Below are 14270 nucleotides of genomic sequence, written 5' to 3' on the forward strand. Positions count from 1 at the left end.
AAAGACAAAAGCCAAAAGCCAAAAGCCAAGACAAAAGACAAAAGCCAAGCCATGCCAAAATTCAAGCCTAACCAAAAGCCAAACCAAAAGCCAAGCCAAGCCAAGCCAAAAGCTAAGCCAAAAGCCAGCAGCCAAAAGCCAAGCCAAAGGCCAAAAGCCAAGACAAGCCAAAAGCCAAACCAAAAGCTAAGCGAAGCCAAATTACAAGCCTAGCCAAATGCCAAGCCAAAAGCCAAAAGCCAAGCCAAGCCAAAAGCCAATCCAAAAGCCATACAAGCCAAAAGCCAGAAGCCAAGCCAAAACCCAAGCCAAGCCAAAGGCCAAGCCAAGACAAATCCAAGCCAAAAGCCACGCCAAAGGCCAAAAGTTAAAACCAAGCCAAAAGCCAAAAGCCAAGAGAAGCTAGAAGCCAAGCTAAAAGTCAAGCCAAGCCAAAAACCAACACAAAAGCCAAGATAAGACAAATTTCAAGCCTAGCCAAATGCCAAGCCAAAAGCCAAAAGCCAAGCCAAGGCAAATGCCAAGCCAAAAGCTAAGCCAAAAGCCAAAAGTGAAGCCAAAAGCCAAAAGCCAAGCCAAGCCAAAAGCCAATCCAAAAGCCATACAAGCCAAAAGCCAGAAGCCAAGCCAAAACCCAAGCCAAGCCAAAGGCCAAGCCAAGACAAATCCAAGCCAAAAGCCACGCCAAAGGCCAAAAGTTAAAACCAAGCCAAAAGCCAAAAGCCAAGAGAAGCTAGAAGCCAAGCTAAAAGTCAAGCCAAGCCAAAAACCAACACAAAAGCCAAGATAAGACAAATTTCAAGCCTAGCCAAATGCCAAGCCAAAAGCCAAAAGCCAAGCCAAGGCAAATGCCAAGCCAAAAGCTAAGCCAAAAGCCAAAAGTGAAGCCAAAAGCCAAAAGCCAAATGGCAGAAGCCAGAAGCCAGAAGCTAAGACAAGCAAGAACCCAAGCCAAAAGCCAAGACAAGCCAAAAGCCAATCCAAGCAAAAGCCAAGCCAAGCCAAAAGCCAAGCCAAAGGCCAAGCCAAAACCAAGCCAAAAGCCAATCCAAAAGCCAAAAGTGAAGCTAAGCCAAAGCCAAGCCAAGTCAAAGCCAAGCCAATCAAAATCCAAAAGCCAATCAAAAACCAAGCCAAACCAAAAACCAAGCCAAGTCAAAAGCCAAGGCAAAGGCCAAGCCAAAAGACAAGCCAAGCCAAAACCAAGCCAAAAGCCAATCCAAAAGCCAAAAGCGAAGCTAAGCCAAAAGCCAAGCCAAGCCAAAAGCCAAGCCAAAGACCAAAACAAAAGCTAATACAAGCCAAAACCAAGCCAAAAGCCAAGCCAAATTCCAAAAGCCAAGCCAAGCCAAAAGCCAAGCCAAAAGCCAATCTAAAAGCCATACAAGCCAAGAGCCAAAAGTCAAGCCAAAAGCAAAGTGAAAACCCAAGTCAAACCAAAAGCCAAGCCAAAGGCAAAGCAAATCCAAAAGCCAAAAGCCAAATGCAAAGCCACGCCAAAAGCCAAGCTAAGCCACAATCAAAAAGCCAAGCAAAAACCAAGCCAAGCCAAAAGCCAAGCCAAAGGCAAAGCAAATCCAAAAGCCAAAAGCCAAAAGCAAAGCCAAGCCAAAAGCCAAGCTAAGCCACAATCAAAAAGCCAAGCAAAAACCAAGACAAGTCAAAAGCAAAGCCAAAGGCAAAGCAAATCCAAAAGCCAAAAGCCAAAAGCAAAGCCAAGCCAAAAGCCAAGCTAAGCCACATTCAAAAAGCCAAGCAAAAACCAAGACAAGCCACAAGCAAAGCCAAAGGCCAAGACAAAAGCCAAGCCAAGACAAAACCAAGCCAAAAGCCAAGCCAAAAGCCAAAACCCAAGCCAAAAGTCAAAACCCAAAAGCCAAAATTCAAAACCCAAGCCAAGAGTCAAAACCCAAAAGCCAAAATTCAAAACCCAAGCCAAGAGTCAAAACCCAAAAGCCAAAATTCAAAACCAAGCCAAAAGCCAAAAGGCAAAAGCTAAGAGAAGCCAGAAGCCAAGCCAAGCCAAAAGCCAAACCAAAAGCCAAGCCAAGCCAAAATTCTAGCCTAGCCAACTGCCAAGCCAAAAGCCAAGCCAAGCCAAGCCAAAAGCTAAGCCAAAAGCCAAAAGCCAAAAGCCAAAAGCCAAAAGCCAATAGCCTAAATCCAAAATCCAAAATCCAAGCCAAAAGCCAAAAGCCAAGCCAAGCCAAAATTCACGCCTTACCAAAAGCCAAACCAAAAACCAAGCAAAGCCAAGCCAAAAGCTAAGCCAAAAGCCAAAAGCCAGGCCACAGGCCAAAAGCCAAGACAAGCCAAAATCCAAGACAAGCCAAGGCCAAGTCAAGCAAAAAGTCAAGCCATAAGCCAAAAGCGATCCAAAAGCAAAGCAAAAAGCCAATCCAAAACCCAAAACCAAGCCAAGCCAAAAGCCAAGCCTAGCCAAAAGCCAAGGTAGGCCAAAATCCAAAAGCCAAGCAACAACCAAGCCAATCCAAAAGCCAAGCCAAAGGCCAAGTCAAAAGCCAACAGCCAAAAGCCAAAAGCCAAAAGCAAGCCAAAAGCCATAAGCCAAGTGAAGCCAGAAGCCAAGCCAAACCCAAGCCAAGACAAAAGCCAAAACAAAAGACAAGCAAAGCCAAAAGCCACGCCAAGCCAAGCCAAACCAATCCAAAATTCAAGCCTAGCCAAATGCCAAGCCAAAAGCCAAAAGCCAAGCCAAGGAAAATGCCAAGCCAAAGCCAAGACAAAAGCCAAAGTGAAGCCAAAAGCAAAAAGCAAAGCCAAAAGCCAAAAACCAAAATCCAAAAGGCAAAAGCCAAGTCAAAACACAAGACAAGAGAAGCCAAAATTCAAGCCTTGTCAAATGCAAAACCAAAAGCAAAAAACAAAACCAAGGCAAATGAAAATCAAAAGCCATGCCAAAAGCCTAGCCAAGCCAAACCAAAAGCTAAGCCAAAAGCCAAAAGTGAAGCAAAAATCCAAACGCCATGCCAAAAGTCAAGGGACAAAAGCCAAAAGCCAAAAGACAAGCCAAAAGCCAGATGCCAAGCCAAGCCAGAAGCCAAGCAAAAAGCCAAACTAAGCCAAGCCAAAAGTAAAAAGCCAAAAGACAAGCCAAAAGCAAATCCAAAACACAAGTCAATCCAAGCCAAAAGCTAAATCAAAAGCCAAAAGCCAAGCCAAGCCAAGCCAAGCCAAAAGCCAAGCCAAAAGTCAAAACCCAATATCCAAAAGCTAAAAGTTAAAACCAAGCCAAAAGACAAAAGCAAAAAGCCAAGCCATGGTAAATGCCAAGCAAAAGCCAAGCCAAAAGCCAAGCCAAGCCAAGCCAAAAAAACTAAGCCAAAAGCCAAAAGCGAAGACTAAAGCAAAAAGTCAAGACAAAAGACAAAAGCCAGTAGCCAAAAGCCAATAGCCAATAGCCAATAGCCAAAAGCCAAAAGACAAAAGCCAAAAAGCCAAAAGCCAAAAGACAAAAGCCATACAAAAAGCCAAGAGCCAAAAGCCAAGCCAAGCCAAAATTCAAGCCTAGCAAAAAGCCAACCCAAAAGCCAACCCAAAGGCCAAAAGCCAAGTCAATCCAAAAGCCAAGCTAAGTCAAAAACCACATCAAGCCAACAGCCAAGACAAGCCAAAAGCCAAGTCAAGCCAAAAGCCAAGTCAAGCCAAAAGCCAAGCCAAGCCAAGACAAAAGCCAAGTCAAGGAAAAAGTCAAGCCATATGCCAAAAGTGATCCAAAAGCAAAGCCAAAAGCCAATCCAAAAGCCAAAAGCCTAGCCAAGCCAAAAGCCAAGCCAAGCCAAATCCAAGCCAAAAGCCATGCCAAAAGCCAAAACCCAAGCCAAAAGCCAAAACCCAAAAGCCAAAAGCCAAAAGTTAAAACCAAGCCAAAAGCCAAAAGCCAAGAGAAGCCAGAAGCCAAGCTAAATCCAAGCGAAGCCAAAAGCCAAGCGAAGGCAAAATTCAAGCCTAGCCAAATGCCAAGCCAAAAGCCAAAAGCCAAGCGAAGGCAAAATTCAAGCCTAGCCAAATGCCAAGCCAAAAGCCAAAAGCCAAGCCAAGGCAAATGCCAAGACAAAAGCTAAGCCAAAGCCAAAAGTGAAGCCAAGAGCCAAATGCCAAATGCCAAATGCCAGAAGCCAGAAGCCAGAAGCTAAGACAAGCAAGAACCCAAGCCAAAAGCCAAGACAAGCCAAAAGCCAATCCAAACAAAAGCCAAGCCAAGCCAAAAGCCAAGCCAAAGGCTAAGTCAAAACCAAGCCAAAAGCCAATCCAAAAGCCAAAAGCGAAGCTAACCCAAAAGCCAAGCCAATCAAAATCCAAAAGCCAATCAAAAACTAAGCCAAACCAAAAGCCAGGTCAAGTCAAAAGCCAAGCCAAAGGCTAAGCCAAAAGCCAAGCCAAGCCAAAACCAAGCCAAAAGCCTATCCAAAAGCCAAAAGCCAAGCCAAGCCAAAAGCCAAGCCAAAGGCCAAAACAACCAAGCCAAGCCAAAAGCCAATCCAAAAGTCAATCCAAAAGCCAGGCCAAAAGCCAAAAGCTAAATTCAAGCCAAAAGCCATGCCAAAAGCCAAAACCCAAGCCAAAATCCAAAATCCAAAATCCAAAATCCAAAATCCAAAAGCCAAAAGCCAAAAGCCAAAAGTTAAAACCAAACCAAAAGCCAAAAGCAAAAAGCCAAGAGCCAAGCTAAAAGCCAAGCCAAAGGCCAAGCCAAAAGCCAAGCCAAGCCAAAACCAAGCCAAAAGCCAAGCCAAAAGCCAAAAGCCAAGCTAAGCCAAAAGCCAGACCAAGCCAAAAGCCAAGCCAAAAGCCAAAATCCAAAAGCCAATCAAAAACCAAGCCAAGCCAAAAGCCAAGCCAAGCCAAAAGCCAAGCCAAAGGGCAAAACAAAAGCCAAGGCAAGCCAAAACCAAGCCAAAAGCCAAGCCAAATTCTAAAAGCCAAGCCAAGCCAAAAGCCAGGCTAAAAGCCAATCCAAAAGCCAATCCAAAATCCAAGCCAAAAGCCAAAAGCCAATCCAAGCCAAAAGCCAATCCAAGCCAAAAGCGAAGTCAAAAGCCATACAAGCCAAAAGCCAAAAGTCAAGCCAAAAGCAAAGTGAAAACCCAAGTCAAACCAAAAGCCAAGCCAAAAGCCAAAGCAAATCCAAAAGCCAAAAGCCAAAGCCAAAAGCAAAGCAAAGCCAAATGCCAAGCAAAGCCACAATCAAAAAGCCAAGCAAAAACCAAACCAAGCCAAAAGCCAAGCCAAGCCAAAAGCCAAGCTTAAGGACAAGACAAAAGCCAAGCCAAAACCAAACCAAAAGCTAATCCAAAAGCCAAAAGCGAAGCTAAGCCAAGAGCCAAGGCAAGCCAAAAGCCAAGGCAAGGCATAATCCAAAAGCCAATCAAAAACCAAGCCAAACCAAAAGCCAAGACAAGCCAAAAGCCAAGCCAAAGGCCAAGCCAAAAGCCAATCCAAGCCAAACTAAGCCAAAAGCCAAGCCAAAAGCCAAAAGCCAAGCTAAGCAAAAGTCAAGCCAAGCCAAAAGCTAAGACAAGCTGAAATCGAAAAGCCAATCAAAAACCAAGCCAAGCCAAAAGCCAAGCCAAGCCAAAAGCCAAGCCAAAGGGCAAAACAAAAGCCAAGACAAGCCAAAACGAAACCAAAAGCCAGGCCAAAAGCCAATCCAAAAGTCAAGCCAAAAGCCAAGCCAAAAGCCAAAAGCCAACCCAAGCCAAAAGCCAAGCCAAGCCAAAAGCCAATCCAAAAGCCATACAAGCCAAAAGCCAAAAGTCAAGCTGAAAGCAAAGTGAAAACGCAAGTCAAACCAAAAGCCAAGCCAAAAGCCAAAGCAAATCCAAAAGCCAAAAGCCAAAAGCAAAGCCAAACCAAAAGCCAAGCGAAGACAAATTTCAAGCCTATCCAAATGCCAAGCGAAAGCCAAATGCCAAGCCAAGGCAAATGCCAAGCCAAAAGCTAAGCCAAAAGACAAGACAAGACAAGCCAAAAGGTAAGCCAAATGCCAAAAGTGAAGCCAAAAGCCAAGTCAAGCCAAAAGCCAAGCCAAAGCCAAAACCCAAAATCCAAAAGCTAAAAGTTTAAACCAAGCCAAAAGCCAAATGCGAAGCCAAAGTCCAAAAGCCAAGACAAGTCAAAACCAAGCCAAAAGCCAAGCCAAATTCTAAAAGCCAAGCCAAGCCAAAAGCCAATCCAAAAGCCAATCCAAAAGCCAAGCCAAAAGCCAAAAGCCAATCCAAGCCAAAAGCCAAGCCAAGCTAAAAGCCAATCCAAAAGCCATACAACCCAAAAGCCAAAAGTCAAGCCAAAAGCAAAGCGAAATTCCAAGTCAAACCAAAAGCCAAGCCAAAAGCCAAAACAAAGCCAAAAGCCAAAAGCAAAGCCAAGCCAAAAGCCAAGCTAAGCCACAATCCAAAAGCCAAGCAAAAACCAAGCCAAGCCAAAAGCCAAGCCAAGCCAAAAGCCAAGCCAAAGGCCAAGACAAAAGCCAAGCAAAGCCAAAACCAAGACAAAAGCCAAGACAAAAGCCAAGCCAAAAGCCAAAACCCTACCCAAAAGTCAAAACCCAAAAGCCAAAAGTCAAAACCAAGCCAAATGCCAAAAGGCAAAAGCCAAGAGAAGCCAGAAGCCAAGCTAAAAGTCAAGCCAAGTCAAAAGCCATACCAAAAGACAAGCCAAGTCAAAATTCAAGCCTAACCAAAAGCAAACCAAAAGCCAAGCAAGCTAGGCCAAAGGCCAAAAGCCAAAAGCCAAGCCAAAGGCCAAAAGCCAAGACAGGCCAGACGCCAAGACAAGCCAAAAGCCAAGTCAATTCAAAAGCCAAGCTAAGTCAAAAGCCAAGTCAAGCCAAAAGCTAAGCCAAGCCAAAAGCCAAGCCAAGCCAAAAGCGAAGCCAAACCAAAAGCCAAGTCTAGTCAAAAGCCAAGCCATAGGCCAAAAGCGATCCAAAAGCAAAGCCAAAAGCCAATCCAAAAGCCAAAAGCCTAGCCAAGCCAAAACCCAAGCCAAGCCAAACACAAGCCAAAAGCTACGCTAAAAGCCAAAACCTAAGCCAAAAGAAAAAACCCAAAAGCCAAAATTCAAAAGTTAAAACCACGCCAAAAGCCAAAAGCCAAGAGAAGCCAGAAGCCAAGCTAAAAGCCAATCCAAGTCAAAGGTCAAGCCAAAAGCCAAGCCAAGCCAAAACCAAGCCAAAAGCCTAGCTAAAAGCAAAAAGCCAAGCTAAGGCAAAAGCCAAGCCAAGCCAAAAGCCAAGCCAAGCCAAAAGCCTAGCCAAAAGCAAAAAGCCAAGCTAAGCCAAAAGCCAAGCCAAGCCGAAAGCCAAGCCAAGCCAAAACCAAGCCAAAAGCCTAGCCAAAAGCAAAAAGCCAAGCTAAGCCAAAAGCCAAGCCAAGCCAAAAGCCAAGCCAAGCCAAAATCCAAAAGCCAATCAAAAACCAAGACAAGCCAAAAGCCAAGTCAATCCAAAAGCCAAGCTAAGCCAAAAGGCAAGTCAAGCCAACAGCAAAGCCAAGCCAAAAGCCAAGTCAAGCCAAAAGCCATGCCTAGCCAAAAGCCAAGCCAAGCCAAAAGCCAAGGCAAAAGTCAAAATCCAAAATCCAAAAAAGCCAAAAGCCTAGCCAAGCCAAAAGCCAAGCCAAGCCAAAGGCAAGGCTAAGCCAAATCCAAGCCAAAAGCCACGCCAAAAGCTAAAATCCAAGCCAAAAGCCAAAACCCAAAAGCCAAAAGCCAAAAGTTAAAACCAAGCCAAAAGCCAAACCAAAAGCCAAGCGAAGACAACTTTCATGCCTAGCCAAATGCCAAGCCAAAAGCCAAAAGCCAAGCCAAGGCAAATGCCAAGCCAAAAGCTAAGCCAAAAGACAAAAGTGAAGCCAAAAGCCAAAAGCCAAATGGCAGAGGCAGAAGCCAGAAGCTAAGACAAGCAAGAACCCAAGCCAAAAGCCAAGACAAGCCAAAAGCCAATCCAAAAGCCAAAACCAAAAGCCAAGAGCCAAGCCAAGCCAAAAGCCAAACCAAAAGTCAAGCCAAGCCAAAAGCCAAGCCAAGCCAAGCCAAAAGCTAAGCCAAAAACCAAAAGCGAAGACAAAAGCAAAAAGCCAAGACAAATGCCACAAGCCACAAGCCACAAGGCAAAAGCCAAAAGCCAAAAACCAAAAGCCAAAAGCCAAAAGCCAAAAGCCAAAAGCCAAAAGCCAAGTCAAATGACAAGACAAGACAAGCCAAAATTCAAGCCTTGTCAAATGCAAAACCAAAAGCAAAAAGGCAAGGCAAGGCAAATGCCAAATCAAAAGCCAAGCCAAAAGCCTAGCCAAGCCAAGCCAAAAGCTAAGCCAAAAGCCAAAAACAAAGCAAAAAGCCAAAAGCCATGCCAAAAGTCAAAAGCCAAAAGCCAAGCCAAAAGCCAGAAGCCAAATCAAGCCAGAAGCCAAGCCAAAAGCCAAGCCAAGCTAAAAGCCAAGTCAAGCCAAAAGTCAAGCAAAGCCAAAAGCCAGAAGCCAAGCCAAAACCAAAAGCCAAGCCAAAAGCCAAAAGCCAAGCAAAACCAACCCAAAAGCCAAACCAGGCCAAAAGCTAAGCCAAGCCATGCCACAAGCTTAGCCAAGCCACAAGCAAAAGCCAAGCCAATCAGCAAAGGCCAAGCCAAGCGCCAATGGCCAATCCAAGTGCCAAACCCAAGCCTAGCGCCAAAAGCCAAGTCAAGCACCAAAAGCCGAGAAGCCAAAAGCCAAAAGCCAAAATCAAAAGCCAAAGCCAAAAGCCAAAAGCCAAAAGCCAAAAGCCAAGCCAAAAGCCAGAATCCAGGCCAAACCAGAGGCCAAGAGCCAAAAGCCAAAAGCCAAAAGCCAAAAGCCAAAAGAGACAAAGACAAAGACAAAAGACAAAAGACAAAAGACAAATGACAAAAGACTAAGACAAAAGACAAAAGACAAAAGACAAATGACAAAAGACAAAAGACAAAAGAAAAAATCCAAGCAAAAAGCCAATCCATTCCAAATGCCCAACCAAATGCCAAGCCAAGCCAAAAGCCAAGCCAAGCCAAAAAGCCAGAAGCCAAGCGAAAACCAAAGCCAAGCCAAAAGCCAAAAGCCAAGCCAGGCCAAAAGCTAAGCCAAGCCAGTACAAAAGCTAAGCCAAGCCAAGCCAAAAGCTAAGCCAAGCCACAAGCAAAAGCCAAGCCAATCGCCAAAAGCCAAGCCAATCGCCAAAGGCCAAGCCAAACGCCAAGAGCCAAGCCAAGCACCAAAACCCAAGCTAAGTGCCAAAAGCTAAGCCAAGCGCCAAAAGTCAATCCAAGTGCCAATGGCCAATCCAAGTGCCAAAAGCTAAGCCAAAAGCCAGAATCCAAGCCAAGCCAAGACAGAAGGCAAGAAAAATCAAGCCAAGCCAAGAAAAAAGACAAGACAAAAGCCAAGCAAAACCAAAAACCAAGCGAAGCCAAGCCAAAAGCCAAGCCAAGCCAAAAGCCAAGCCAAAGGTCAAGCCAAGTCAAAAGCCAAGCCACATACCATAAGGCAAGCCAAAGTTCAAGCCAAAAGCCAAGCCAAGCCAAAAGTCAAAAGCCAAGAAAAAGCCAAAAGTCAAGCCAAAAGCCAATAGACAAAAGCGAAAAGCCAAGCCAAAAGCCAAGCCAAGCCAAAAGCCAAGTCAAGCCAAGCCAATATCCAAGCCTAGCCAAAAGCCAAGCCAGCCAAAATCCAAGCCAAAAGACAAGACAAGCCAAAAGCCAAGCCTAAAGCCAAAGCCAATAGCCAAAAGTCAAAAGCCAAAAGCCAAAAGCCAAAAGCCAAAAGCCAAAAGCCAAAAGCCATACCAAGCCAAAAGCAAAGGCAAAACCCAAGCCAAGCCAAAACCCAAGCCAAAGGCCAAAAGTCAAGCCAAGCCAAAACAAGGCCAAAAGCCAAGCCAAGCCAAAAGCCAATCCAAAGCCAAGCCAAAAGACAAAACCAAGCCAAGCCAAAGCCAAGCCAAGCCAAAAGCCAAGCCAAGCCAAAATCCATAAGCCAAGCAAAAATCAAGCCAAGCCAAAAGCCAAACCAAGCTAAAAGTTAAGTAAATGCCAAGACAAACGACAAAAGCCAAATGCCAAATGCCAAAAGCCAAAACCAAAAGCCAAGAGCCAAGCCAAGCCAAAAGCCAAACCAAAAGTCAAGCCAAGCCAAAAGCCAAGCCAAGCCAAGCCAAAAGCTAAGCCAAAAACCAAAAGCGAAGACAAAAGCAAAAAGCCAAGACAAATGCCACAAGCCACAAGCCACAAGGCAAAAGCCAAAAGCCAAAAACCAAAAGCCAAAAGCCAAAAGCCAAAAGCCAAAAGCCAAAAGCCAAGTCAAATGACAAGACAAGACAAGCCAAAATTCAAGCCTTGTCAAATGCAAAACCAAAAGCAAAAAGGCAAGGCAAGGCAAATGCCAAATCAAAAGCCAAGCCAAAAGCCTAGCCAAGCCAAGCCAAAAGCTAAGCCAAAAGCCAAAAACAAAGCAAAAAGCCAAAAGCCATGCCAAAAGTCAAAAGCCAAAAGCCAAGCCAAAAGCCAGAAGCCAAATCAAGCCAGAAGCCAAGCCAAAAGCCAAGCCAAGCTAAAAGCCAAGTCAAGCCAAAAGTCAAGCAAAGCCAAAAGCCAGAAGCCAAGCCAAAACCAAAAGCCAAGCCAAAAGCCAAAAGCCAAGCAAAACCAACCCAAAAGCCAAACCAGGCCAAAAGCTAAGCCAAGCCATGCCACAAGCTTAGCCAAGCCACAAGCAAAAGCCAAGCCAATCACCAAAGTCCAAGCCAAGCGCCAAAAGCCAAGCCAAGCACCAAAAGCCAAGCCAAGCACCAAAAGCCAAGCGAAGTGCTAAAAGCTAAGCCAAGTGCCAAAAGCCAATCCAAGTGCCAATGACCAATCTGAGTGCCAAACCCAAGCCAAGCGGCAAAAGCCAAGCCAAGTACCAAAAGCCAAGAGAAGCCAAAAGCCAAAAGCCAAAATCAAAAGCTAAAAGCGAAAAGCCAAAAGCCAAACCAAAAGCCAGAATCCAGGCCAAACCAGAAGCCAAGACAAAAGTCAAGACAAAAGCCAAGACAAAAGCCAAAAACCAAAACAAAAGCCAAAAGCCAAGCCAAGCCAAAAGCTTAGACAAGCCACAAGCAAATGCCAAGCCAATCGCCAAAAGCCAAGCCAATCGCCAAAGGCCAAGCCAAGAGCCAAAAGCGAAGCCAAGCACCAAAAGCCAAGCCAAGCACCAAAGCCAAGCCAAGTGCCAAAAGCTAAGCCAAGCGCCAAAAGCCAAGCCAAGCACCAAAGCCAAGCCAAGTGCCAAAAGCTAAGCCAAGCGCCAAAAGCCAATCCAAGTGCCAATGACCAATCCGAGTGCCAAACCCAAGCCAAGCGGCAAAGGCCAAGTCAAGTACCAAAAGCCAAGAGAAGCCAAAAGCCAAAAGCCAAAATCAATCCACCGGGCAGTGGTGGCGCACGCCTTTAATCCCAGCACTTGGGAGGCAGAGGCAGGTGGATTTCTGAGTTCGAGGCCAACCTGGTCTACAACATGAGTTCCAGGACAGCCAGGGCTATACAGAGAAACCCTGTCTCGAAAAACCAAAAAAAAAAAAAAAAAAAAAAAAAAAAAAAAAAAAAAAAAGCCAAAATCAAAAGCTAAAAGCGAAAAGCCAAAAGCCAAACCAAAAGCCAGAATCCAGGCCAAACCAGAAGCCAAGACAAAAGCCAAGACAAAAGACAAAAGCCAAGCCAAGCCAAAAGCTTAGCCAAGCCACAAGCAAATGCCAAGCCAATCGCCAAAAGCCAAGCCAATCGCCAAAGGCCAAGCCAAGCGCCAAAAGCCAAGCCAAGCACCAAAAGCCAAGCCAAGCACCAAAGCCAAGCCAAGTGCCAAAAGCTAAGCCAAGTGCCAAAAGCCAATCCAAGTGCCAATGGCCAATCCAAGTGTCAAAAGCCAAGCCAAGCGTCAAAAGCCAGCCAAGCGCCAAAAGCCAAGTCAAGCACCAAAAGCCAAGAGAAGCCAAAAGCCAAAGCCAAAATCAAAAGCCCAAAGCCAAAAGCCCAAAGCTAAAAGCCAAAAGCCAAAAGCCAAGGCAAAAGTCAAAAGCCAAAAGCCAAGCCAAAAGCCATACCAAGCCAAAAGCCAAATGCCAAGCCAAAAGCAAAGGCAAAACCCAAGCCAAGCCAAAAGCTAAACCAAAGGCCAAGACTAAAGTTAAGCCAAGCCAAAACCAAGCCAAAAGCCAAGCCAAGCCAACAGCCAATCCAAAAGCCAAGCCAAAAGCCAAAAGCCAAGCCAAGACAAAAGTCAAGCCAAGACAAAAGCCAATCCAAGCCAAAATCCAAAAGCCAAGCAAAAATCAAGCCAAGCCAAAAGCCAAACCAAGCTAAAAGTTAAGTAAAGGCCCAGACAAAAGCCAAAAGCCAAAAGCCAAAAGCCAAAAGCCAAAACCAAAAGCCAAGAGACAAGCCTAGTCAAAAGCCAAACCAAAAGCCAAGCCAAGCCAAAAGCCAAGCCAAGCCAAGCCAAAATTCAAGCCTAGCCAAATGCCAACCCAAAAGCCAAAAGTCAAGCCAAGGCAAATGGCAAGCCAATAGCCAAGCCAAGCCAAGCTAAAAGCTAAGCCAAAAGCCAAAAGTGAAGCCAAAAGCAAAAAGCAAAGCCAAAAGCCAAAAGCCAAAACCAAAAGCCAAAAGCCAAGTCAAAAGACAAGACAAGACAAGACAAAATTCAAGCCTTGTCAAATGCAAAACCAAACGCAAAAAGCCAAGCCAAGGCAAATGCCAAATCAAAAGCCATGCCAAAAGACAAAAGACAAAAGCCAAGACAAAAGCCAGAAGCCAAACCAAGCCAGAAGCCAAGCCAAAAGCCAAGCTAAGCCAAGCCTAAAGCCAACCCAAGCCAAAAGCGATTCCAAGCCAAGACAAAATCCAAAAGCCAAGACAAAAGACAAAAGATAAAAGCCAAAGACAAAATACAAAAGAAGACAAAAGAAGACAAAAGACAAAAGACAAAAGACAAAAGACAAAAGAAAAAAGCCAAGCAAAAAGCCAAGCCATGCCAAATGCCCAACCAAAAGCCAAGCCAAGCCAAAAGCCAGAAGCCAAGCCAAAACCAAAAGCCAAGCCAAAAGCAAAAGCCAAGCCTAAAGCCAAAAACCAAGGAAAACCAACCCAAAAGCCAAGCCAGGCCAAAAGCCAAGCCAAGCCAAGCCAAAAGCTTAGCCAAGCCACAAGCAAAAGCCAAGCCAATCGTGAAAGGCCAAGTCAAGCGCCAAAAGCTAAGCCAAGCACCAAAAGCCAAGCCAAGTGCCAAAAGCTAAGCCAAGTGCCAAAAGCCAATCCAAGTGCCAATGGCCAATCCAAGTGCCAAAAGCCAAGTCAAGCGTCAAAAGCCAAGCCAAGCGCCAAAAGCCAAGTCAAGCACCAAAAGCCAAGAGAAGCCAAAAGCCAAAAGCAAAAGCCAAAAGCCAAAAGCCAAAAGCCAAATGCCAAAAGCCAAAAGCCAAGCCAAGCCAGCCAAAATTCAAGCCTAGCCAAATGTCAAACCATAAACCAAGCCAAAGCCAAGCCTGCCAAGCCGAAAGGTAAGCCAAAAGTAAAAAGCCAAGCCAAAACCCAAAATCCAAGCCAAAAGCCAAAATCTGAAGGCCAAAAGCCAAAAGCCAAGCCAGAAGCCAGAAGCCAAGCCAAGCCAAGACAGAAGGCAAGAAAAATCAAGCCAAGCCAAGCCAAAAGACAAGACAAGACAAAAGCCAAGCCAAACCAAAAACCAAGCTAAGCCAAGCCAAAATCCAAGCATAGCCAAAAGCCATGCCCAGCCAAAAGCCAAGCCAAAAGTCAAAAGCCAAGAGAAAAGCCAAGCCAAAAGCCAAGCCAAGATAAGCCTAAAGCCAAGCCAAAAGCCAACGCCATAGCCAATCCAAAAGTCAAAAGCCAAGCCAAGCCAAAGCCAAAATCCAAGCAAAAGCCAAGCCAAGCCAAAAGCCAAGCCAAAGGCCAAGCCAAGTCAAAAACCAAGCCACATGCCATAAGGCAAGCCAAAGTCCAAGCCAAAAGTCAAGCCAAGCCAAAAGCCAAAAGTCAAGCCAAAAGCCAATAGACAAAAGCGAAAAGCAAACCAAAAGCCAAAAGCCAAAAGCCAAGCCAAAAGCCAAGCCAAAAGCCAAGCCAAAAGCCAAGCCAAGCCAAGCCAAGCCAAAAGCAAAGCCAAAAGCCAAGCCAAAAGCCAAAGGCATAGACATGCCAAAGCCAAAAGCCAAGCCAAAAGCCAAAAGCCAAAAGCCAAAAGCCAAAA

The 14270-nt window shown here is 45.4% G+C and overlaps 1 protein-coding gene across 1 annotated transcript in view; it reads left to right on the forward strand.

Annotated features, from left to right (window-relative positions):
• LOC146999811 (uncharacterized) overlaps nt 1-14270 on the forward strand; it is a 57913-nt gene that overhangs the window by 12708 nt on the left and 30935 nt on the right. Inside the window, 5 exon segments of the mRNA XM_085834421.1 lie at nt 2948-3137; nt 8597-8793; nt 8847-9094; nt 12666-12750; nt 13872-14008. Coding sequence (XP_085690547.1) covers nt 2948-3137; nt 8597-8793; nt 8847-9094; nt 12666-12750; nt 13872-14008 — 857 coding nt within the window.

Source organism: Mus caroli, unplaced genomic scaffold (genome assembly GCF_978045245.1).
Source record: "Mus caroli unplaced genomic scaffold, Mus_caroli_1 scaffold_34, whole genome shotgun sequence".
Taxonomy (NCBI): Eukaryota; Metazoa; Chordata; class Mammalia; order Rodentia; family Muridae; genus Mus; species Mus caroli.